Source organism: Lepidochelys kempii, chromosome 2, assembly GCF_965140285.1.
Source record: "Lepidochelys kempii isolate rLepKem1 chromosome 2, rLepKem1.hap1, whole genome shotgun sequence".
In the NCBI taxonomy this organism is placed as follows: domain Eukaryota; kingdom Metazoa; phylum Chordata; order Testudines; family Cheloniidae; genus Lepidochelys; species Lepidochelys kempii.
This window is the reverse complement of record NC_136381.1, coordinates 52,524,641-52,550,586: the sequence shown is the minus strand read 5'-3', so window position 1 is coordinate 52,550,586 and position 25,946 is coordinate 52,524,641. Positions and strand designations below refer to the sequence as shown.

The window sequence follows — 25,946 nt, the reverse complement described above, 5'->3', positions numbered from 1 at the left end:
GCTTGCAGGGTTGGGGAAGCTGCCGCTGCTGCTGCGCAACATGCTTCTCCTAGCCTACAGCACCTTCAGCCTCCTTGCCTGCCTCACTGTCTCCAGTGCCAATGGGCTGTGCCTGTGTGGTGTAAGGAGGGGGCACCTCCCAACTATCGTACTGTACTGTACGGCAAGAAAAATTTCCCTGGAACCTAACCCCCCATTTACATTCATTCTTATGGGGAAATTGGATTCGCTTAACATCGTTTCACTTAAAGTTGCATTTTGCAGAAACATAACTACAACGTTAAGTGAGGAGTTACTGTATTTTATTTGGATGGGATTGTGGAAAGTTTCTCTATAATTAAGCAAAAGGCCTGATTCAACAGTCCTTACTCAAGCAAAATTTCCATTTACTGTCATCACAAGTCCCTGTGAGTATCTTATAATCCTTGTCAAAGTTGATCTTGAAATCTAATGCTCCACCATTAACAAATAATTTCAATACATACTAAGTGCATGTTTTCAATATAAAGGCAAAATTTTCCCTAGTGAAATCAACAGAAGTTGCATGCATGTATCTGAGGCTAGAATCATGACTTAAAAATACATCAGTTTTGTTAGGACAATTCTTTTCTTTCATTTGTTCAGGATTTGCAGAGCTCTATTTACTCCTGAGGACATTCTGTGCCAACAAATTAAAAATTACATGCACAATATTTTAAAATTCCACAAATTTTATTTGTCAATAAATAAATGTGGAGGCTCCAACATAGCAGTGGGTAGCACAGGCCACTGGCTGCATGAAGGTGGAGGTGCATCCTGCAGTCCTCCCACCCTCCCGGACACGGACTCAGTGGTGAGGCTGCACCGGACACTGATACAGCACAAGGCCTGTCCCTGCCCCAGAAACACCCTGGGGCCATGCCCCTTTGCACCAGGAGCCAGGCAGCTAGGCTCAACCAGACAGGATCTAAGTGTGGAGGGGCTCAGTGTGAGGGGATCCAGGTGTGGGGTGAGAGGATTTTGTGTGAGACAATATGGGTGCAGGCAGCTCAGTGGGGGGGATCTGGATGCACAGAGGCTCGTTGAGGCGGTTCCAGGTACAGGGGCAATGGGATTCTGCAGGAGCTTCCAGGTTGTTGGGGCTCAGCAGAGGGGTCTGGGTGTGGGGGTCTCAGCCAGGTCTGTATGCTGGAGGAGTGGGGCTTGGTGGTGGGGGTGGTCTGGGTGCAGCTAGTTGGCAATCAGTGGTATGGGGGTCTGGATTTGGGGGCTCTGGTTGGGGGTTTGAGTGCAGGGAGCTCAGTGAAGGGTGGTCTGGGTGCAGGGGTAGGAGTTGGTGCATACATTGAAGTTCAGTGGGGTGGGGTTCTGGATGTACCAGGTGAGGCTTGGCAGGGGTGTCTGGGTATGGGAGGTCCAGATGCACAGGGCTTGGGTGGATGGAGGAGCAGCTCCCCGTAGAGTGACACCTCCTCCCCACAGCTGAGGAGTGATAGGGGCAGGAAGCTGAGTTTCCTGCAGCTAGGGGAGGTTTCTGGGGGTGGATCTGACACAGCCCCAGCCTCTCCTCCCAGCCAGGACTAGCAGTTGATCCTGGCTCAGGGTAGGAGCTACTGACTGGGGTGTCCCCAGCCCTGCAGTGATTTACCTCTCTGTGAGCTGCTCTGGCTGCCTGAAACGTTGTACCATGACTGCTCTTGCAGCTTCCCTTTGCTTCCCCATCAGAAAGTCATTTTTTCTGCAGGGAAGCGAAGGAATCTGCGGGGGAATGAATTCTGTTCACGTGCAGTGACACAGAATTCCCCCAAGAGTATCTTTTGGACATCAACACCTCTGCTAGATTCTTTAAAACATAAATACCTTTCTAATAAGCCTTCTAGGAGAATGATCAAATTGCTGATTTCCTCTGGTTTTATAATTAATCCTTTAGGAATATACAGAACGGACACATGCAGTGGCAAATGTAGAAGATTTTACAGATTCTCTAGCTACCCAGTTCATTCTTTTGTAATCAGATAGTTTTAAAAATATACTACAGACCCAATTCTCTAATTATTTAAAGATTGTAAATTGACTTACATGCAGTTACTCCCAATGTAGTATAACACTTGGGTTCTCAAACTTCATTGTACCACGATCCCCTTCTGACAACAAAAGTTACTACATGATCCCAGGAGGGGGGAACCAAAGCCTGAGCCTGCTGGAGTCCTGCAGCCCCAGGTGGGAGGACTAAAGCCAAAGCCCAAGAGCTTCAGTCCCAGGCAGAAGCCTGTAACCTGAGCCCTGCCACCCAGGGCTGATGCCCTTGGGCTTTGGCCCCCGGTGGTGGGGCTCAGGCTTTGGTTTTGGCCCTAGGCGGTGGGGCCTCGGACTTTGGCCCCGGGCCCCAGCAAGTCTAATGCCAGCCCTGGAAACCCCATTAAAAAGGGATCACAACCCACTTTGGGGTTCCAACCTATAGTTTGAGAACTGCTGGCGTAAGAGGAGAATCAGGACCTGTGGGAATTTATCTGTTTCTCTGTATCTCTGTCACATTTAATTTCAATCATAAGAGCATTACTGGTAAGTTTTAAAACTTTTCATTGGTTAGGTACAGTCTTTGTTCATCTTCCACTTACCGGAATGCCCGTGAAGGTAACTGGAGGGGACTGCCAAGAGATGCTAAAGCTACGGCCATTTGGAGTGAACTTTGTTGACCCTGGAATGTTCACTGGAGGAGTAGCCTGTTTAAAAAGAAAATATTCCAACAAAAAGAAGTGCTCCTCTTCCAAAGCATTGCAACAAGATCTTTTGCTCTTTGAAACTGCAAATCAACCAGGTTTTCAGCAGCTCAAAATAATTCCACAATGATGGCTGTGACAAGCATTCTACCCTTGTTCTCTGTGGGGATAAGCACGAATAGGGCAACAAAGAAAGAACAAGGTCTTTATATGTGATCATTATTTAACTGGGCAGAAAAAAGGCTATAGGTCTCCTGAGAAACGGCTTCTATAAGGAAACCTCTAAAAGCTCAGGTCTTATATCAAACACTACTAGGTATGAACTCAGAAATCCATGTATAATTTTTTTTCTTTTGAAACTTTTCATTAAGGCAAAGTTACAATAAAACGTTAATATACTTCATCAGGACCAGATTAATATTCAAAGAAACAGGCAAAAGATTCTCGCTTGCTCCACTGAGTACACAAAAAAATGTGACCAAATTTCTAAATACTTTTTTGGCACTTTTCTCTTGTATGTAATTGGTGTAAAAACGTTTCCATTACAATACTCCGGGGGGAATTCATGTGCCCTGCAGAATTTTTTTTTTTCTCCACAGAAAATACATTCTGCCAGAGAGGCTCTGCAGTTACACCTTTCACCCACCCGGGGCTGCTGTTGTGCCAGAACAGAGGCAACCAGTTCACTGCTCACCAGATGTAGCAGTCAGAAGCCGCTAGGGAGAGAGCAGAGGCTGCGTTCCTCACAGCGCCCTGCCTGGAGGGACAGACAGAGTGAGGACACACAGGGCTGCTTGGGGGTGGGGGGAGTACATAGACCAGAAGGGCTAGTGGGGGGTCAGACTGGAACAGGGCTGAGTGGGGGGGTGAAGGGCCACATGGGGACAGGGGTTGGCCAAGTGGGGATGCACGGACATGTGGGGGTAGGGGGAAGGAAGGACACATGGGGACAGGGGCAGATGTGCTTGGGAGAGGCTAGGGTCAGCCAGGGCCTGCAGAGGGAGGCTCCCTAACAATCCCTTCCCCCCAGAACCCCCTGCAAAAAAACCCCATGTTCCATACTCCCCCCAACCACTCCCAGGCTCCTTTCTAGCAATTACTTCATTCTCTCTCAGCTCCTCTATTACCCCTGACTCCCCGAAGCTTCTGCACGGCTTCTGAGGGGTGCATCAAATACGTTTCTGTATTGTAGTTTAAATGAATTATTACTCAAAGTTCTGTATTAATATGCCTACTAAGGAATCGTCAGAAAAGATTTCCTGAATCTTTTATTGTTGTCTGTATTGTGACAGACATATTTGTTGACAGGTATTTTGAAATAAATTACTAACATATTTGAAACTGGCATGATTATACTGTGTTATTTTGACAAATAAAATATGCAGAATTTTAAAATATTGTGCACAGAATTTTTAATTTTTTTGGTGTAGAAGTCGCCAGGGAGTAATTACAAAGACAATCCATATTTTACTATATCACAGTTGCATAGCAGGAGAAGTCACACTTTACTGTGCAATACAAAGTCTTGCTGCTAACAAAAAAAAATAAGGAAATTACTTTGCCATTCTATTTACAACTGGAGAATTAAATAAGCATGTCTGGGTATCTCTAGGAAGCTGGATTTTCTCACAAAATGGATTTCTTTAACAATTTCCTCCCCAAACTATCTAATTCCTCAGGGCAACTACCATATATATAAAGTTCCAAAAACCAGCATCTGGTCAATTCTAACAAAAACTTTAACTAGAATGATAGTACTTTAAAGTAATGTTACTTTCTGGTTGAAACTACTAAGGAGAGAAATTTCAGATACCAAAATGGTTAATGATCAACAACATGAGGTAGTTATTCTGCAATTATAAGATAAACATACGGAAAAACAGCTTTCCCTGTTTAAAACAGTGGGCTGAAATCATTCTCAGCATATAAGGGCAGTTATTGAAAAAAATAAAGTTAAATCAAGATTTTGAAAAACACAATTGTCCCCTCAGCTCACTCCTTTTCCTTCCATCTAGGTTTTAGAATGTGCTCATCACATTTGTGATGAGCATCTTTCTGTTGAGCTGCCTCTATGGGCTGTTGGAACCTGGCTAAAAGATGTGCTCTGCTGAGGTACTTGGGGTTTCCTTCAACACATCTTCTTAACTCCTTTCTTACTGTATAAAGTCAGTATTTCACAATTTGTTCCTCTCTGCTTATCAGGGTGAATGAGTAGCTGCCTTTAGGACTGGCTTCCTATGCCTCTTGTCAATCAACCTTTATCATCACAAGGTTCTTGTTTTACATTTAGACTATTTAAAAGTGAGCTTTCCTTGCATTCTTTAGTTGTTTCAACCAGCCAATATCAATTTAAAATATCATGTTTGTTTGCAGCCACTCACCGTATCTGAGTGTCTCCCTCACTAGACTCGCAGTCACGTTCAGCAGGAGAGATGACAAACTAGAATATTGCAGACTTCTGCACAAGATAGTTCTCAGGACACATAAGTACTGTCTAAAGCCAATCTCTGGGATTTCTCAAAGGGGAAAGGATCAGGACTGTCTGAACAACAATATCTAGGCAACTAAGGTCTGTATGTGACTAGCTGCTATGGATCTACGCAAATCAACACCGACACACAATCTTATCTAGTGATAGGAGGGCATCAGCCAATGAGGTCAGTAATGTCTCTGTGCTATATCCATAATGAAAGCCTGACTGAAAGTTATCAAGGAGATCTGGTAACTCTCAGTGATATCAGAATTGCTTTATCACAATCTCTGCAATAATTTTCCGAAAACAGGAATGTTTGAAACAAAAAGACAATTGGCAAGATTAGCAGCATCAAGTGGCTAACAAAAGTTTGTTTGAAGGGAAGATGGTGTATCCATTAGCACCATGCCGGAGCATTGGTTCAATGCTCACTCAGATAATGGTGTCATCACTGCTATTTCCCAAAATACTTGAATGAGAGACCTCCAAGGAAAACCCAAAGCACTGACAAACCTACCTCCAATTATCTTATACCTAGGGCCCTACCAAATCCACGGCCATGAAAAACTCATCACAGACTGTGAAATCTGGACTCCCCCCGTGAAATCTGGTCTTTTGTGTGCTTTTACCCAATACTATACAGCTTTCACGGGGGAGACCAGCGTTTCTCAAATTGGGGGTCTTGACCCAAAAGGGAGTTGCAGGGCGGGTCACAGTATTGCCACCCTTACTTCTGTGCTGCCTTCAGATCTGGGCGGCTAGAGAGCAGCGGCTGTTAGCTGGGCACCCAGCTCTGAAGGCAGAGCAGCAGCGCAAAAGTACGGGTGGCAATACCGTACCACGCCACCCTTACTTCTGCGCTGCTGCTGGCGGCGGCGCTGCCTTCAGAGCTGGGATCCTGGCCAGCAGCCGCCGCTCTCCAGCCGCCCAGCTCTGAAGGCAGCGCCACCGCCAGCAGCAGTGCAGAAGTAAGGGTAGCAGTGCCGCAACCCCCCCACAATAACCTTGCAACCTTCCCCCCCCACTCCTTTATGGGTCAGGACCCTTAAAATTACAATACTGTGAAACTTCAGATTTAAATAGCTGGAATCATGACAATTATTATTTTAAAAATCCTGTGACTGTGAAATTGACCAAAATGGACCGTGACTTTTGTAGGGCTCTACTTGTAGTTAATGTACAGCTGGAGGTGGTCTCACTAAAGACTAGATATCAGATCCAAGTGAGTATATTATATTGCTTTGGTGCTTGCAGATGCAAGGTTTTTAGTTTGTGTAAAATACACACACAATATATGAAAAAAAGTATTAAATTTATTACATGTGGTAAGAATTCATTTCTCATGTCCATAAGCAGGCCATGGACCCCAATACTTCAAAGACCGTATTTTTCTTAGAAATTATATGGTGTCCAGGAGATCAAAGCATGTTAAAAGCAAGAGTTTTCAAAATAATTTCTAGCCCATTTTTACATGCTGTTTGAATTAAGTTGGAAAGTTCTCTAATAGAAGTTGGAATCTGCTTGGGTTTTTCTGCCATTTGTAAAGAATTACCAGTCAGAGTGGTAGATATTATAGCCTTCTTTTTATTTTTCCTGCTCAACCACTTGTATGCAAAGCTGCCCACCTCACAACAGACAAATCAGAAATGTTTTGGCAGCCACTAGGACGTGTGCAGAAAAATCCAATATGGGCCAGGCCGTATCAGTCTCTCCCAGTGTCTCTCTTATACAAAAAACATTAGCCAGTTGATGTAAAGGGGCTTTGGTTGTTAAACTCAAGCAGGTGTGTGATCACTGAATTCTATTAAATAGGTTAGTTCACTGTCACTAACTTTACCTGGTAAGCATGATCTGTGTGTACGAGGTAGAGATTGGTAGGAGCTGAGCGGCTCAAAGGTGTCATCAATTTAGTCTCAGTTTTGGCACATGAAGTTTCAGGACGGTTTGCATCTTGGGTGGGAAAAGGAGGAGGAGATCCTAGAGATGGAGAGACTGGAGAAAGGCTGCTTAAGCCATCTGCTACTGAGTCTGTGTTGAGCCTGATCTCTGTATAGTAAAAATCTTCCTCTCCATCACTGTAGTCAGACTCTCCTACACGTCTAATTCAAGAAAAGACAACACACATATTACTATACTAAGGCAAGATTGTTGCAATTCAAGGTTAATTTTTAAAGTCCCAGATACATAGCAAATAAATTAAATATATGAACATTTAAGCTTCAGCTGTGCTTACTTTTATAAAGAGTGATGTGTGTATCATATAAACATTTTACTCATTTGCAGGGAAGTGCTTGGCAGAAGTCTTGTGTAGTATTTAGAGCAGGGGACTAGAAGTCAGTCTTCTATGTGGCATTCTTGACCCTGCCACTGACTCATTTTTTTGCCCGTGGACCCATCACTTAACTTCTGTGCCTCAGTTTACCCATCAGTAAATTGAGATACTTGCCTCGCGGTAAATAGTTAATGTCGGTAAAGTGCTTCGAGATCCTCACATGAAGTATGGCTATGGAAAATACAGTGTATTTGTCATACTAGTCGAAGTGATAGCAAAGGTGGGCAGTCACCAGTTTCATTAGTCGTATTTCCACTAGTAAAGAAAGCCACTTTCTCTAACTTGGAATGGGACTTTGACGCTAGAAGAAGAAGTGCCTTAGAAATCCCTAAAATGGATTGTGGAGGCATCAGTCATTCATCTGTAGTAAAGGCTCTGTTGAGATTTCAACTTAAAATGATTAAATCCCTTTGTTGCACATGAAATATACTGTGTCACTGCACCAAATTTACCTCATTTAGGCCTGGTCTACACTGGGGGGGGGGGGAATCGATCTAAGTTACGCAATTTCAGCTATGTGAATAACGAAGCTCCTTTTTGAAACCACTGTGATGGTTACACTCATGCCACATTTCTGGGGTGAAGGGGATTGTTAGTTTGTTTTTTAAATGGCACCTTAAATTCTGATGTAATCACTTGACTCCAAAAGCTGGTCCAGGATGCCTATGCCTCCACCTGGCCCTGCTTGTGTGAGCACTGAAGAATCTGAAAATGGGTCAGTACCAAATCTCTTCAAAGAACGATTGTCCTCTTACCCAAGATGAATGGTCCGGATGTGTTTCTGAATCCCTGCAGCTGTGCTCAGTACCTTTCCACAGTTTTTCCATAGGCATTTGAACATTACCTTCATGGAGTTCTGACAAGTTATAAGAAAAGCAGGTTTTAAAAAAATATGCTATTATTCATATGTTCACATGAAAGATAATACATCGCAACTATATGTTACTCCATCCTAAACTGGGCCATATTCTGCTGTCAGTTACACTGGTGTAATTCTGCTGAATACAATAGAGCTACTCTGGATTTACACTTGGTGTAACTACAGCAGAAATTGGGATCCCCCTGCAACACCTCCTGGATCATTTTGCAAGAAAACTTAGGGCCAGATTCTACCCCTAATTAAAGACCTTGCAGCCCATTGACTTCAGTCAATCTATATGGGATGAAAAAGCAGAATCTGGCTCTTGAACACGTGAAGGATAAGTGGCCTGATTTTCAAAGGAGCTTAATACCCACAGCTTCCAATGACTTCCCTAGGAACGGTGGGTGCTCAGCATCTAGGAAAATAAGGCCACAAATACAAATAATGTTAAGTATAACAAAGAGCCACCTCCCACTAACTTTATAGAATGATAAATCAAAACACTGGATAAAATTAAATTTAAATAGAGACACACCCACATCTCCACACACAGGGCAGTGTGTTAAAAAGGCAACAGTCAGCCAGAGACTGGATCTCATGAAACCTGCCAATTTTCAAGAATTTATTGCTTTCCCTGGCAATGGAATAGTCCATTTCTATAGAAACTGTTTTACTGTTATAGGCACCTTCTCTTCTCCAAATTAGTGAGTTCTGAATATTAAGATAGTCAAGCAATTGCCTGATCATTCTTTAGTGCTTTTAACTCCTCCCACTCAGAAATAAGTAAGTGATTTGGTGGGGAATGGGTTGAATTTATGGCAAAATGTAAACATTCAACTTTCTTGAGGGGTGGAAGCGGAGTAGATGACATTGTCCAAGATGTGACTCCATGAAACAGAAGTAATTTGACACTAACTGATTAGGCATTCTGTTACTCCTAATTGGTGAAGTTATCAATCGCTGTATTTTCACATTTACACTTTGTGGACTGACAGTGCTAACAAACCAGTAATTAGATCATAAATATTTTTCTCCAAAGTGCAAAGTCACAATCAGACAATTACTAGTCAGGGTCAGAATGAAAACATAGGAGAAAGTGAATTTGCTACAGGTGAACCCCATGTAATATCATTCATTCCTTATACAAATTTGATGTTTGTTGTACAAGCCAAAAACTGAAAACACCAAAACAGACCATCAAGTATAAAATGTTTGTGGAGGGTATGTAAAATATGAATAATAAAACAGTAAGAATGGCAGTTGTAAAAACATCTGCCTAATCATTGCTGAACAATCAGAACAATGACAAACACAGCTTTAACTGGGTAATAAAAAAATCACAGCATTTCTTTTTCTCTCTCTGTCCTCCCACAACCCCCAGAGTTATCTCTGGATTTATTTTAATAACTAACTTTTAGTTTATCATAGCAAATGTGTTCTCCATACTGTTTTTTTATTTAGCAACAGGGAACAGTATTTTATATCACCCTCGCAAAAGATGTCCCAACAAAGGCAAGCGTGATTGTGGGACACCAAATGAGCAACTCCTGTAGCAAAAAGATAAAATCTGATCGGGTTTAAAAACAATCATTAAAACTTCATCCTGCCAGCAGTGCGGCAATTATTGCTCTCGATCTGATCAAGAGAAGAAGTCACCAAGAAAGGATAAATACCTTGTTTTTCTCTTTCTCACACAAAGCTCTTTTTCATCTTGCTATGTAAAATCTATCCTGCTGTGTTAGGAGTGAAGAAAGCTTGGACTAATGCCATCTCTTTGTTTTCTTCTTCAAGAGAGGCACTTTGCTTGCTGGCATAGTGATGGGGGAAGGGGAGTTACATACCAAATTAAAGCATTTGGTTTAGTTTCATTTATTTAGTTGTGAGTGGCCACACGGATCCTTCCTTGGCGGAGTGAGGTTGATTTCAGTGAAGTTTCCCTAGGGATAAATTTGCCCTGATGACACTATACAGATTCAGTTTGTCTCCCCGCCCGCCCCTCATGTTTGTTCTGAGTGCTTCACCTTATTAGGGCATCCGATAAGCTACCAACATTTTCAGTGAACTAGAAATACAGGGCCAAATCCTGCCTTGTGATGGCAAAAAGGGAAAAGGGAGAGGCTGCCTGTTACAGCCTATCCCAAAGGAATTTGCCAAAGCAGGGCAGAAATCCCCTGCGTGGCCAGGGGTCTCTTCAGGGAGCATCTTGCTGCTTCTCTGGGCAGGAGCTATGTGTGTCCCCAACATCTGCTAGCAAACACTTGGTGCTGATGGCAGCATGTGTACTAGCCAGAGGGGTGGAGTTAAGGGGGACATGCTGCATGGGCTAGCACATACACGGGGCTATGGAGAGTATCTGTGTAGCCTCTGAAACTCCCTGCAAAGTTGTTTGTGTGATCTTTTGTGGGTTTCTTCCTCCCCCTCCCCAGCAGAACAGGATCCCGGATGAATAGCACTGTGGAGCTGCACAGGAGGCGAACCTTTCTCTTCCTAGGGATGGGCTCATCAAAAAGGAGATTGCTGGTTTCGGCTTCATCAATACTATCATCAGGCTGAGAGGGCATTCGAAAGGGTTTGAAGCTGTCAGCAGACAGAGGCGGAGATGGGGTGGATGGATTGGACTGATCACTGGGTGCACTCCAGCTCCAGTATCCACTACTGCTGGTACTAGAAGGCACAAATCCTCCTTCTTTCCAAGATCCGTTCAAGGATTCTGTAAGAACAGCAACAACAGGAGTTAACAGATGTCATGAGTTAAAGCTAAGGAGATCCGTTTGCTTTTATCTGGTGCTCAGTTACCATGTTTACCTTAGGCAGAGAAAAGCCAGATAACTCAGTTTGCAAAGAGGACAGACTGATCTTACTAAAATTTGTTTCAGTAAAAAACCCACCTGTGATAAATGAAGGGAGGGGGGTTAGCTCCCTTTTATGGACACCCAGCCAGCCAGTTAGCTATAAAGTCCCTCTTGGTGGCAGGACTGGATTTTTGTGTCCCTAAAAGGTTTGTGCATATGTTGTTTAATTGACTGGTGACAACAGCTAATTTCCTTTTTTTTTTTTTTTTGCTCAGCTCTTCCCGGGAAGGGGGGGTGAAAGGGCTTGAGGGTACCCCCACAGGAAGGAATTCCCAAGTCTTCCTTCCTGGGTTCTAGAAAGGGGGGAGGGCTTTGCACTTGGGTGGTGGCAGCATCTACCCATCCAAGGACAGAGAGAAGTTGTGACCTTGGGAGTTTAATACCAGCCTGGAGTGGCCAGTATTAATTTTTAAAATCCTTGCGGGCCCCCACCTTTTGCACTCTAAGTGCCAGAGTGGGGAATCAGCCTTGACACCACCTTTCTAGAAAAGAAAACGCTGAAGCGGGGAGACAAAAAACTATTCTGGAATATAACTATATCTGGAGCAGTCAGATTGATGAGTGCTTGATTCAGGAAAGCATTGAAGCACATGCTTAATTTTGAGCATTCCTAGGACATACTGACTTCAGTGCGACTTAAGCATATGTTTCACTACAATCATGCATAGGAATGTTTTCCCTGAATAGGGCCCAAATTGATAGATAAAATAAATTAGATTAAAAAATCAAATCCCCTCCCTTTGACTGGCAGAAACCCTAAATGTGCTATACACATTCCCCAATCTTAAACTTCTGAGTATCCCTAAATCCTTGGTTTGTAATTTCAGACACCCCCCACCCCGAGAAGATTCTTACACAGCCCCAAAACACTAACCCATATCTGTAAAAATGCTGTCATCAGCCTACTGTTAAAACACCAAACAATCAAAACTGCTCCAACATCAACCTCATGGTCTGCCAGTGTGTTTATGTATCAGATCTTTATTTATTTATTTAGAAATACCTGCCCTGGAGCAGGGAACCCCCTCCCGGGGACCCCCTCCCCCCCCACACTCATACAGTGCCAAGCACTCTGCTGGTGCTTAGCAAGTAAATAATAAAATTCAGTATTAAATGTGAGACTGGAATTTTTCCAAAGCTGACAGTACCTGCAGTTTCCTGTCCCTCACAAACTCTTCCTCACTTTTTCACACACAAGTCTCATTCTCAGTGGTAGTACAGGCACAAGAATCATTTCCTTCGCTCGTTACCAAAAGCCTCATCCAAAACCCACTGAAGTCAATAGAAATCTTTCACTGACTTCCACGGATTTTGGATCAGGCTCTAAAGCATGAGAAATTATTAAAAATATCCATTGCTCACAACACAGGGCCCAATCCTGCAAACATTAAACTCATGTATAATTATACTCACTTATGTGCTTAAGTGTTTGCAGGATCGGGGTCAGAGTGCAAAATGTGGGCAAGTTAGTGAGTTGCACAATTCCTTTTGAAAATGTACAAATAATTAGCTCATCGCTGACAAAGCACAAAACAATACATTAGTACATAATGCAAAACTGTTTCAGTTTTTGATTACAGCACTTTGGAATTCTTGTGTGTTTCTCCTTTTTTCTGTTTTTTGAATGAGTTGCACTTCAGTCCCATGACCAAGCTAAGCAGCACACCTGGTATCAACTTGTGAACTTAGCACCATTTAAAAATGCTGTTTGTTCAGAAAAACAAAGGAGGAAACATGCTTTCAAATGTAATTTTCTGACACATTTATGGCAGTGCTTTGTGTTCTCTGGTTTTACAGCTTCCCTTTGCCTCAGTGAGATGGAGATTCAATCAAAAACATTTTTGAAATACAAATACAAAAGAAAACGACTAAATGAGGTTGACAAGAAGAAAACAAACACAAAGTGGACCTGATTTGCATTTACACTAACACATTTGGCAGCGTAAAGGAGGCTTAAAATAAGTATAATTGTAATTTACTTTTACTTTTACTTTCACTTTATGGCCCCTTTACATTGCCAAAGCAGTATAAAGGGGGGGCTACCTGTAAATGAGCATCAGACCCAATATTACTGATTTGTGGAAAAAAGGGGCCATATTCTGATCTAGTTTACACAGAGATAAATTCAGAGCAACTCTACTGTAGAGCAGAATCCAACCTAAATATGAATGCTAAAACTAATGTTGTTAACCTGCTAAGCAAAATGTAACAAATTTCCTTACAGTGCTAGGTTTCAGAGTAGCAGCCGTGTTAGTCTGTATCTGCAAAAAGAAAAGGAGGACTTGTGGCAGCTTAGAGACTAACAAATTTATGTGAGTATAAGCTTTCGTGAGCTACAGCTCACTTCTGATGAATCCAATGAAGTGAGCTGTAGCTCACAAAAACTTATGCTCAAATAAATTTGTTAGCCTCTAAGGTGCCACAAGTACTCCTGTTCTTCTTACAGTGCTAGTTGCTTCCTATTTTGGAAAAAAAAAGCCCATGTACAATCAATCACTACTAAATTACATTACTGATGTCAAAATAATGTTAATATATTCCAGCAATACTAAAACAGATTTAAATTATTAAATCCTTACTCTTTTCTAAGGACTCACTCAGGCAAAACTCTCATTCAAGCAGTGATAAATTTTGCCTGAGTAAGGACTTCAGAATTTGGCCCACCATTCTTGCAAATGTTTAATAATGTTTAAAACTTTTAATTTTATCTTTGCAGCATTTAGCAAATATTCAAACAGTATATGTAGAACTATCACAGAGCACTCAAAACTGCATCAGAATGAATATCAAACTCAGTTATCCATGACCTTGTACATATTAACAACAATTTAGTAGAACTTATCAACTGGGAGAGCTGATCAATCAAAAGCTATCAGAGAGTGTGAAAGTAGAATGAATTATATTGAAATTATAATTCATAAAGAAATGCTACTTGAAGGGTTTGTTGAAATATAGTTGTCAGGAAGAGAAACATTAAGGAGTGTGAGACAATGGGTCCTCAAACTAATTAACTTAAGAGCTCCTACTGAGCTAGGAGATTGGTAAACGTTAGTATGCAAATAAGATATGTATGTATATTTGTCAGTTTCTGCTTTCTTTTGTCTCTTATGTTAAATTGGCTTTGGCAAAACTGTATAAATAAGTTATCTTGAGCCTCAGAGAGGGGCTCACATCTGGGTGCATTAGCAAAGCGCTTTGCTAATAAACAGAGTGGTCTGACAAATTATGTGAGTCCTGAATCTGACTTTGACAAGAGCATGCACTGATGCTCTCTTGTTGTTATTTGTGCTTTTAAATTGTTAGAAGGTGTTCAGATGCTAGGGTGGGAGGGGGCTATCTAAGTACCTTAGATACACAGATTCCCAGGCAGTGGGCATGTTATACGGAGTGAAGGAAATTAACATTTTTAAGAAAGATGAAGAATTAGCTATTCTTATGAAACCTCAAAAGCAAGGGTTTCTCAAACATTTTCTAAGCGTGGACTTCATCTTAATAGAAAGAGTGCTTCTATTCCCAGCTCACTCCCGCCTCATCCACGGAATCATGACCCGTTAATATCCCTGCTGTGACTACTGCAATTGTTTACAGTAGGAGAGTGTTTAGTATATAGTCAGCAGCTGGAAGTGAGGAGGAAGAGCCAGCACACAGGACAGGCTAGGTCTCCATGGACCTCCAACAAGTGCATCACAGTGTCAGGATCTCTGCCACATAATATTATAAATTTTTAAACCCTTACAAGCCCTCTCAAACTATCAATGACATTTTCTTATCAATTTCATTATCAGACGTTGAAAACACTAATTGCTTATCAGATTTATGAATTGTTTCATACTTGTGTTCATGTAATCAACTGTCTTATTGGAAGGGCCCTACCAAATTCACAGCCATGAAAAACCTGTCATGGACCGTGAAATCTGGTCTCCCCATGTGAAATCTGGTCTTTTGTGTGCTTTTACCCTATACCATACAGATTTCACGGTGGTGACCAGCATTTCTCAAATTGGCGGTCCTGACCCAAAAGGGATTTTCAGGGGGTTGCAAGGGTATTTTAGGAGAGTCATGGTATTGCCACCCTTACTTCTGTGCTGCCTTCAGAGCTGGGTGGCTGGAGAGGGGCAGCAGCTGGCGGGGTACCCAGCTCTGCAGGCAGCAGCACAGAAGTAAGGGTGGCAATATCATACCAGGCCATCCTTACTTCTGTGTTGCTGCTGGCGGTGGCTCTGCCTTCAGAACTGGGCTCCCGGCCAGCAGCTGCCGCTCTCTGGCCTCCCAGCTCTCAAGGCAGCACTACTACCAGCAACAGCATAGAAATAAGGGTAGCAGTACTGCAACCCTCCCTACAATAACTTTGTGCCCCCCCCCCCATCTCCTTTTTGGGTCAGGACTGTACAATTACAACACCATGAAATTTCAGATTTAAATGTCTGAAATCATGAAATTTATGATTTTTAAACTCCTCTGACCATGAAACTGACCCAAATCGACTATGAATTTGGTAGGGCCCTTCTTATGAGATTCATGAGCTTGGCTGCATGTTGTCTGAGAGAAATGATCCTGGAAACAGATGCACAGGATGGGAATGAAGTCCCCGATTCTGCAACTAGAACTGCATGCGGGGGGGACCTGTACTTATGCAGAATCCTCCTGCATGGCTTTTCAGCCTTGAAGTTGCAATCAGATCTCCTGGGGGTGATGGGGGGGGGGGGGGTCACAATTACTCTGCCTTCTCATATTGCTAAATGGGAATAGATCCTGGCTGTATCCTGACTAGGGAGGATGTGGGTGGGTGGGGATAGTATGGAAAAGGCTGAAAATCACTGCCATATTGACTTCATATGTATGTATAAAATAATCTGATACTCTGGAGAACTAACGTTTCAGGGCGGTCAGAAGATCCACCACTGTAATGATCCTCCTCTGGTCTTTCCTCCCATGCAAGGGGTGAGCTAGGGCTACAGATGACAGAGCAGCTCCACTGCCACTCAGAAGCCATATTCTCATTTATGGGCTTTTCTCCAACAGCACCTAGAGACCTCTAATAGGTCAAGGCCCAACTGTCCTAGGCACAGTATAAACATAGAGTAAATCACAGTCCCCTCCAGAGGTGGATTCTGCTCCTCCTTACTTACCTGAATGCTCTCACTAGTCCTCAAGCTTGCCTCTAGCTCCACTAGTGGATAATTACAATGGGTACAACAGGACAATTGGGCAGCTATTTTTCTTTTCCAGTTGAATTACTACTACTGGGGCAGGTAAGGATACGTTATCCCTACCATATTTATTCAGGTGTGCTATGTGCCTGCCACAAAACGGAAAAGTAACTTTCAGATTCTCAGTATAATGTATTACTACCACTTCTTACAATCCCCCAGAGTATTATGTTGTATGTTTACCATTGGGCCGTACAGGAGGGCTGTGAACCAAAGGGCTGGTGGATAAACTGGTTAGTACCATAGCTGCTGTCACTTTATCCATGTCCAGTTCTTCCGAAGATTTTCTGAAACACATTGAAAGGAAGGCAGAAAACATCTCAGTAAATGACTCTTTCAGCAGTTTCATGATAGGTCTATGTTATACCAATAAAATAAAAACCAGCAGGATCTTATTAAAGGGGAAAAGGCAAAATGCCACATTTATCTTTCTGAATACAGAAAGAATCATAATAAGTAGTTAGTTATAGCTATAACATTCCATTCAATTTCATATTTATTCACACATTCATTCATACACACACACTCACACTCAGGTTCTGCAAGGTTGTTATCATAGTTACCAGCCTTAGAGTTGCTCGTGCCAAGCCACTGGCCAGGTGGCCTGGACATGAGGAGCGAGCAGGGCCTTATCAGATGCTCATCTGATGCTCCTGGAAGTTGGTTTGCAGACTCAGACCCCAAAGTTCTCAGTTTCTAGAGACCATCTTTATAGGAATGTATTCCTATGCCAGTCTATGGCAATTGCTTCATCATGCTGTTGCTGAATCAACCAGCAGATTGCACATTCCTGACGGCTCCATGCTGCCAGATGTTATCTTGTTCTTTGGTTCTCGCATCCTTGAGGCTGCTGGGTGGATTCCAGTCTGCCCTCGGTGGGTCATCTGGTTGTCTCCACTCTGCGCATTCTTTGGCCGATCAATACTGAACTCCTAGGCTGGCACCTCCCTGATCATTGATTTATTATCCACACCAAGCATCCATCCACATACATCCTCTATCTCTATTTTAATCACAATTGTTAACAAAGCGAGATAAATACAACAAAAGGGCGGGGAGTCTCAGTGTGCTGTTTCTGTTGTTACAAAGTATCACTTTGAGTCTCTCTCTCTCTCTCTGTGAGTAGTAGTTGTTACAAAGTATTGCTTTGAGAACAGACTCTGTCTTAGGATGTACTAACACAATTAGCAGCTTGCAAGTTTCACACACAGAGGGAGAGAAATAGTAAAAACAAGAGACCAAAAACCAAGAGACCTCATAATTAGTAATACCCTGGAATTTAAACTATGGGGAATGAAACTCATTTGTGATTTTAATACAGAACTTCTTTAATATGATCCAACACCTAGTCCTAGGGTTGCCAACTTTCCAATTGCACAAAACTGAACACTCCAGTCACACCCCTTCCTCAATGCCCTCCCCGCCCCTTCTCCGAGGCCTTGCCCGCCCCCCACCCCCCGCTTACTACATTCCCCCTCTCTCAATGGCTTGCTCTTCCCCACCCTCACTCACTTTCACGGAGCTGGGGCAGGGGGTTGGGATGCAGGAGGGGGTGAGGGCTCCGGTTGGGGATGTAGGCTCTGGGGTAGGGCTGGGGATGAGAGGTTTGGGGTGCAAGAAGGGGCTCCATGTTTTGGGGGGCTCAGGGCTGGGGCAAGGGCATGGGCTTGCCTCGGGTGGCTCCCGGTCAGTGGCACAGCAGGGCTAAAGCAGGCTCCCTGCCTGTCCTGACTCCGCACTGCCTCCTGGAAGTGGCCAGCAGGTCTGGCTCCTAGGCGGGGAGGGCCAGGAGGCTCTGTGTGCTGCTCTCACCTGCAGGCACTGCCCCCCTCCCCCAGCTCCCACTGGCAGCAGTTCCCGACCAATGGGAGTGCGGAGCTGGTGCCCCCCCTCCCCCCACCTAGGAGCCAACCTGCTGGCTGCTCCCAGGGCACAGTGCAGTGCCATGACAGGTAGGAGCTGGCCTGCGTTAAACCCGCAGCACTATCAACCGGACTTTTAACGGCCGGGTCGGTGGTGCTGACTGGAGCCACCAGGGTCCCTTTTCAACTGGGCATTCCAGTCAAAAACTGGATGCCTGGCAACCCTACCTAGTCCACAGGACACTAGAAGATGGCAACAAAACTACTCAAGCAGAGAATCAGAAAAGAACCAGATCTGAAAGTTTGTGTCAATCACCTACTGTATACTAAAGTTGACTACTTTTAGCAAATCAGCCCAAATCAAAGGGAAAAATACTGAAATGAAAATGGGTTTGCATGAAAGATGTTGTGAACCTCTCTCTCTCTGTTACCCCAGTGATTTCAACTACTCATGTGCCTAAGTGCTTTTCTGGATTGAGGCCTAAAGAAACAAAAGTAGGGCAGGTAAAAGAAGCAGCACTCTCAGCTGAGTAACAGGATACCTGGAAGCACTCTTTAATTTCAAAGCTAAAATTGAGTGGGACAGTTTTTATTTTATTTTAGTTACTTGTGCTTAATTCTATTAAGTCAACACACACACACACACACTATTTTCACTTTATCATCACTTGGCCATTAGCTTAAAAGACTGGTTAGGTTACAGAACAGACCCACCAACCAACCAAGTAACCACCTGCTTTAAGATAAAAAAAAACTTTGAAAATGTGGGGCTAGATTCAGCCCTAGAATGATCTGTAGCACAAGGGTCCACAGGGACCAGGGCAGGGGGTTGTGACAGCTAGCTAAGGGGCCTACTGTGTGCTTGCATCTTCCCAAAAGTGGGAAAAGCCTGCTGTAGCAGGGAGAGTGAGGATAACTGATTCTCAGCAGAATCCCAGGCAACTTCATTCAGAGAATGAATCTATTCAGGGGACACCATCACAGGGCCTAATAACATCAGCCACACTGTCAGAGGCTCGTTCACCTGCACATCTACCAATGTCATATATGCCATCATGTGCCAGCAATGCCTCTCTGCCATGTACATTGGCCAAATCGGACAGTCTCTACGTAAAAGAATAAATGGACACAAATCAGACGTCAAGAATTATAACATTCAAAAACCAGCCAAAGAACACTTCAGTCTCTTTGGGCACTCGATTACAGACCTAAACGTTTCAATTCTTCAACAAAAAAAACTTCAAAAACAGACTCCGAGAGACTGCTGAATTGGAATTAATTTGCAAACTGGATACAATTAATTAATTTGAATAAAGACGGAGTGGATGGGTCATTACACAAAGTAAAACTATTTTGCCATGTTTATTCCACCTCCCCCTCCCCACACTGTTCCTTGTCAACTGCTGGAAATGGCCCACCTTGATCATCACTACAAAAGGTTCCCCCCCATCCCCCGCTCTCCTGCTAGTAATAGCTCACCTTACCTGATCACTCTCGTCACAGTGTGTATGGTAACACCCATTGTTTCATGTTCTCTGTGTATATAAATCTCCCCAATGTATTTTCCACGGTATGCATCTGACGAAGTGGGCTGTAGCTCACGAAAGCTTATGCTCAAATAAATTTGTTAAGTCTCTAAGGTGCCACAAGTCCTCCTTTTCTTCATTCAGAGAGTTTCCTATATAGCCTGAATTTCAACTTAAAGCTACCCAGCTGCCTGGCAGAACCTCTCAGGAAGCAGCAGTGCAAAACCTGCCTGGGCACAGTGTCCCCTGCTTGTTAAGACAGGCACGGTTTGCCTCCAGTAGCAGGGATGAATCAGGCCTCTAGAATAGGTATATATTCAGCGCTGAGCTCTTGTTCCATTTTTGTGGCTGTAAAAGTAGCTATCTTTATATTACAGGATACTTCAAATAGCACTTCCATTTACATTCTGCCAAACTACTCCAAGAGACAGACAATCAGGAAAATTTAAATGGATTGGAAACAAATTTCTGAAAACAGAGTGCACCAAAACAAAACTACTGAACATCACTAGCTGTGAATTCAGCTGTCACAGAGGAACTCTTTCAAAAAGCAGAGAGAAAACTCACATCTAGGTGGGAGAATCCCAAAAACTCACATTAATGAACCAATGCCAATGACTGGACTTTGCAAATCAGTCAGCAAGTGCACACACAATAAAAAACAAGGCTCATGACTCACAAAATGCACCTTGATCATTGAATTTGACAATTCTAGATAAATTCCTATTGTTTATTATACTTCATAGCCCATTAATAAATTTACTGGCCATTAATTTTTAAAATAATGAATTACTGGTAATTAATTTTTAAACTAATCAATTCAGTACAAGGCTTTGCTATTGCATTTTTGCTGGGCATTTGGGAGAGACTACTAATTTTTGGTGTGAATTTGATAGTATGAAGATCAGCAAGGTTTTACTGCACATTTAAAAACAGAACAACTCTCTTGGTGTTTTGGATTAGTCAATCTTTATAAAGTAATTCATACTGCATACGGCACTGTTTTATGAAATACAGGCTTTAACTCACTTCATTTGTATTCCCCTCTTCCCCCTACCCAGCCCCATTTGTGTTTGCTTTCTGTTGCTATTCTAGCAAATGAGTTTGTTGAGAGGCATCTTTATCTTCAGTGGATAGCTTATACTGGTGACTTTGCAGAAAGAGAATTGGAAACCATTTGGTTGAGCCATTAACTACAAGGCCCAAGATTTATTGTGCAATCTGATTACTTCTGTGTCAACAGAAGAAGGGAGATGGGGGGAAATTCTAGCCCAGCAGAGGAAATGCACCAGGAACAGGTGCAGGCCTTTGGGGAATGAGTTGGAGTAGAAAGGGAAAAATCTGTGATGTTCCCTGACCAAGGCTGTCATATTTAAAAAGGGTTACTGGGATGACCCAGGCAATTATAGGACTGTCAGTCTGACACTGATTGCAGGAAAGATAGTGGAACAGCTGACACAAGATTTGATTAATACAGAATTAAAGGATGGTAATACAATTAATGCTAATCAACATGGATTTATGGAAAATAGATCCTGTCAAACTAACTTGATATCTATCTTTATTGAGATTACAGATTTGGCTGATAAAGGTAATAGTGTTGATGTAATATACTTAGACTTCTGTAAGGCGTTTGACTTGGTACCGCACAACATTTTGATTAAAAAACTAGAATGTTATTAAATTAACATGGCACACATTAAATGGATTAAAAACTGGCTGATAGGTATCAAAATAAAATTGTAAACAGGGAATCATCATCAAGCAGGTCTGTTTCTAGTGGGTCCTGCAGGGATTGGTTCTTGGCCCCACACCATTTAAAATTTTTATCAATGACCTGGAACAAAACATAAATTTATCACTGATAAAGTTTGCAGATGACACAAAAGTTGGAGAAGTGGTAAATAATGAAGAGTGCACATCACTGATATAGAATGATATAGAGTGATCTAGATTGCTTGGTAAGATGGATGCAAGCATACAATGTTTTAATATGGATAAATCTAAATATTTATCTCTGTGAATAAAGAATGTAGGTCATACTTAGGATAGGGGATTGTACCTGGGAAGCAGTGACTCTGAAAAAGATTCGGGGGTCATGCGGGATAATCAGCTGAACATAACTCTGAGTGTAATGCTGTGGCCAAAAGGGATGCATAAACAGGGGAATCTTGAGTAGGAACAGAGTTGGTATTTAACACTGGTGTGACCACTGCTGGAATACTATGTCCAGTTCTGGTGCCCACAATTCAAGAGGATGCTGATAAATTGGAAAGGGTTCAGAGAAGAGCCACGAGAATGATTAAAGGATTAGAAAACCTTACAGTGATAGATTCAAGGAACTCAATCTATTTATCTTAACAAAGAAAAGGTTAAGGGGTGATTTGGTTACAGTTTATAAGTACCTACATGTGTGTAACCATAAACACCCTTGTATTCACCCCTACACACTATTGTAATAATCTTTGTACAAAATATATCTTGTAAGGTATCTTTTCAATACTAATAGCTCACTGATAATAGTCTTGTATGATGTATGTATGTAGTGTGTATTAAGAGAGTTATGGATATATGCTGGTGTTATGACTAAAATGTGTTTAAGCCAGGCATATCAGGGGGAACTGGTAAACAGGTCTCCTCTAGACAAAAGAATGTATTTGCTTCTCTGACCAGCCTGGTCATCAGGCAGCAAGAAAGAAGGTACATTTCATAGAATCATAGAGTATCAGGGTTGGAAGGGACCTGAGGAGGTCATTTAGTCCAACCCCCTGCTCAAAGCAGGACCAATCCCCAATTTTTGCCCCAGATCCCTAATTGGCCCCCTCAAGGATTGAACTCACAACCCTGGGTTTAGCAGGCCAATGCTCAAACCACTGAGCTATCCCTCCCCCCATTTACATATAAGCAGTAAACAGGGCCCTCAAACTAACAAGAGGGGGAGACTGCAGGAAAAAAAAACAATTTGCAATTTAGCAACACCAGCAAGGGAAGAGTGCTGACCAGACTCCACTTCACCTTTCTTACAGCTTGAATAAAGTTTACTTTGAGAGGTAACCCTCAGAAGAATCCACTTTACAGGTTTACTGGTCTATAAAGACAGAGGGGCTGAGATTCAAGTGATAAGCAATGGAATCAACATTGTATACAATATTACTATATTTTAGAAGTGTATAAAGTGAGGTCTTTTCTGAAAGCTAATGACACACGGATGATTAATATAATTGTGAAATGTATGTATTAACACTGTATGAGGAAATATGGACACTTAGTGATATTATGCTTTAAAGTCTGTGTCCAAACAGGGAGAAACAGGTTCCCTGCCAGACAAGAGAGAAAGTAGCTATTTACCTCACTCCTATGAAAATGAAGCATGATGGAATCAAAACAATGGAAACCCAACTTACATACAGAGGGATTGGAAACCCACAGGAAGGGAAGAACAGCATGAGGTCATCCTGCCTCTTGAAACAATGACACTCTGGAATTTTGGAAGATAAGCAAGGACAGAAGCCATCTTTGGCATTCATCACTAGACAGCCCAAGAGAACAGAGCTCTTGCAAACAGAGAAAAATAGGTCCTTCAACCAAGCGGAGGCTGAAGTCTCTGGAAAATAAACACAAGTAAGAAACCTGCTTAGGCAAAGATCTTTCACTTAGGAAGACAAGGGAAGCAGCTTATTGTACGTCTGAGGAAGGTCTTGACTGAGGGAAAGTCAGCCATGACTGAAAAGAAAATTGGTGACAGGAACCATCTTGAACAAAGCCTGTACCTTGCAAGACTAAGTTTTAGACTTTTAGGTGTGTGTTTTCACTTATATTTGCTTGGAACCTTTTCTAACTTTATTCCTTTTACTTGGCACCACTGTACCTATGACCTATTGTCAATAAATCTGTTTTATATTTTACTATAAACCAACTCTGCATTTGAGGGGAAGGTAATATATTTTACCCCTGTAAAGTTTATAAGCTGTGATGTGCTCTTGTGTCTTTAAATGAACAAAATAACCTTATTATTTCTCGAAACTGTCCAGGAGAGGCCTGGACATTGAAGAACACAGAGTTTGGGGAAAATTTGGGACTGGGAGTGTGTTAGAGTCACCTTGCTGGTTGTAACCAAGGCTGGTGGAAGCCAGAGTGGGGCTGTAGACAGAGCTGCTGAACCAGGACTGTCTAGGATACAGACGCTCAAGGTGTGACTTACATGCTGGTAGGCTGGTTGAGATCACCCCAGGTCGAAGCTACAGCAGCAAAGCATTGTACAGTACCCAGGCTTACAAAGCAAGTGGTGCCACAACTCCTTACTGGTCTACATTGCACCCCAGAACTGTTACAATGGGGAGCAAATTTTTGATAATAGGCTCTTCAATCTAGCAATAACATGATCAAATGATTGGAAGTTAAAGCTAGACAAATTCAGACTGAAAACAAGGTGTAAAATTTTAACAGCAAGGGTAAGTAACCATTGGGACAATTTCCAAGGGTCGTAGTTGTTTTCTCCATCAATACCAACTTTTAAATCAAGATTGGATGTTTTTCTAAAACACATGCTCTAGAAATTATACTGGGGAAGTTCTATGACCTGTGTTATACAAGAGGTCAGACTAGATCGGGGTCTCAAACTCGAATCACCAGGAGGGCCACATGAGGACTCGTACATTGGCCCGAGGGCCTCATCACCCCCCATTCCACCCCCGCCCCTGCCTGTGGGGTACCGCAGGGGGCTCTGGGCAGGAGGTTGGGGTGCAGGAGGGAGCTCCGGGCAGGAAGTTGGGGTGCAGGAGGGAGTGTGGGGTTTGGGGTGCAGGCAGGGGGCTCAGGGCAGGGAGCTGGGGTGCAGGAGGGGTTCGGGTTCCGACCCAGCACTGCTTACCTTGAGTGGCTCTGGGGTGGCAGGGGCACGCATCGGGGCCAGGGTAGGCTCCCTGCCTGCCCTGGCCCTGGCCCTGGCCCCGTGCAGCAGTGGGCACCCTATCCCCATGGCCCCGGGGGGAGGGGGAGCAGAGAACTCCGTGAGCTGTTCTTGCCTGTGGGTACCTCCCCCGAAGGTTCCCCATTCTTGGCCAGTGGGATCTTCAGGGGAGGTACCCACAGGCAAGAACAGCTCATGGAGTTCTCTGCTCCCCCTCCCCCTCCCCCGGGGTCGCAGGGAAGCGGTGCCTGCCGCTTCCTGGAGCGGTGCAGGGCCCTCAGCACCACGGGGTTGGCAAATCTGCAGGCCGGATCCAAAGCCCTGAGGGGCCAGATCCAGCCCAGGGCTGTAGTTTGCCTACCCCTGGTCTGGAGGTAGGCTGTGGACGCAGCGTGCTGGGGAGAGGATGGGGCACGGGGAGCTTGGCGGACCGCGTGGTTGAGACCCCTGGACTAGATGATCGCAATGGTCCCTTCTGGCCTTGGAATCTATGAATTTATGAAAAGAGAAGTCATCCTGCATCTTCAGAATGTATTATCACTGCCTTGCTCCTAGTTAATGTGCAGCAGCTTGTTCAATAAAGAAGGAGCAGTACGAATATCACACTGCCTCAATATCCCTTCCATATGATGCTGTCGTTCAAAGTATTTTTCAGAAAATCTTCCTTGACCTTCCAGAATAATCCTTTTCATCAGTATATCTCAAAGCACTTTACAAAGGAGGTCAGTATCATCATCTCCAGTTTTTTATAAGGATTCGTTTCTTTCCCAGAACATGAGACAAAATACAAACAGAAGGTTTCAAATCTATACGGTTTCTAATTTTTATCCCAATTATAGCTGACACTTTGAACCAAATTAATTTTAGCATTCCCAAAACATGTCTTAAAGTATTATATGTAGCCACTGAGATAACGTCTACACAGAACAATAGTATCTACCACTTAATTGTTAGTAAAATTTAAGCTATAGAAATTTGCTGTTCTATAATTCCAAAATAATATTCAGTTGTTTTCTTCTCCGAAGATCCTTCAAATATTGAAAGTTTCAAAGAACAGTTAAAACCTTCTAATAAAATAGATACTGTTACAAAATATATTTTTTTAATGTTGCAAGTCTATAGTCCAGAAACTGCCAAGAAATCAAATGGCCAAGGGCCAGCTTCATGGGACTGCACACATGAGCAAGAAGACTAGGACTGGGCCCTCAGAAATGATTTGGT

General features: G+C 43.0%; 1 protein-coding gene across 4 annotated transcripts in view; it reads right to left on the bottom strand.

Moving 5' to 3' along the window:
• Nucleotides 1-25,946, bottom strand: part of ZNF704 (zinc finger protein 704) — a 153,175-nt gene that overhangs the window by 29,824 nt on the left and 97,405 nt on the right. For 3 of the 4 annotated variants that reach the window (XR_012157153.1, XR_012157154.1, XM_073330740.1), the window contains exons 3-7: nt 16,612-16,715; nt 10,844-11,076; nt 8,260-8,360; nt 7,010-7,271; nt 2,598-2,702 (exon numbers count right to left, since the gene is read on the bottom strand). Coding sequence is in view for 2 of the 4 variants with exons in the window: in XM_073330740.1 (XP_073186841.1) it covers nt 2,598-2,702; nt 7,010-7,271; nt 8,260-8,360; nt 10,844-11,076; nt 16,612-16,715 (805 nt within the window). In the remaining 2 variants the exon portion in view is untranslated. The remainder of the gene's footprint in view (nt 1-2,597; nt 2,703-7,009; nt 7,272-8,259; nt 8,361-10,843; nt 11,077-16,611; nt 16,716-25,946) is intronic. The other variant, XM_073330741.1, reaches the window with a different exon arrangement.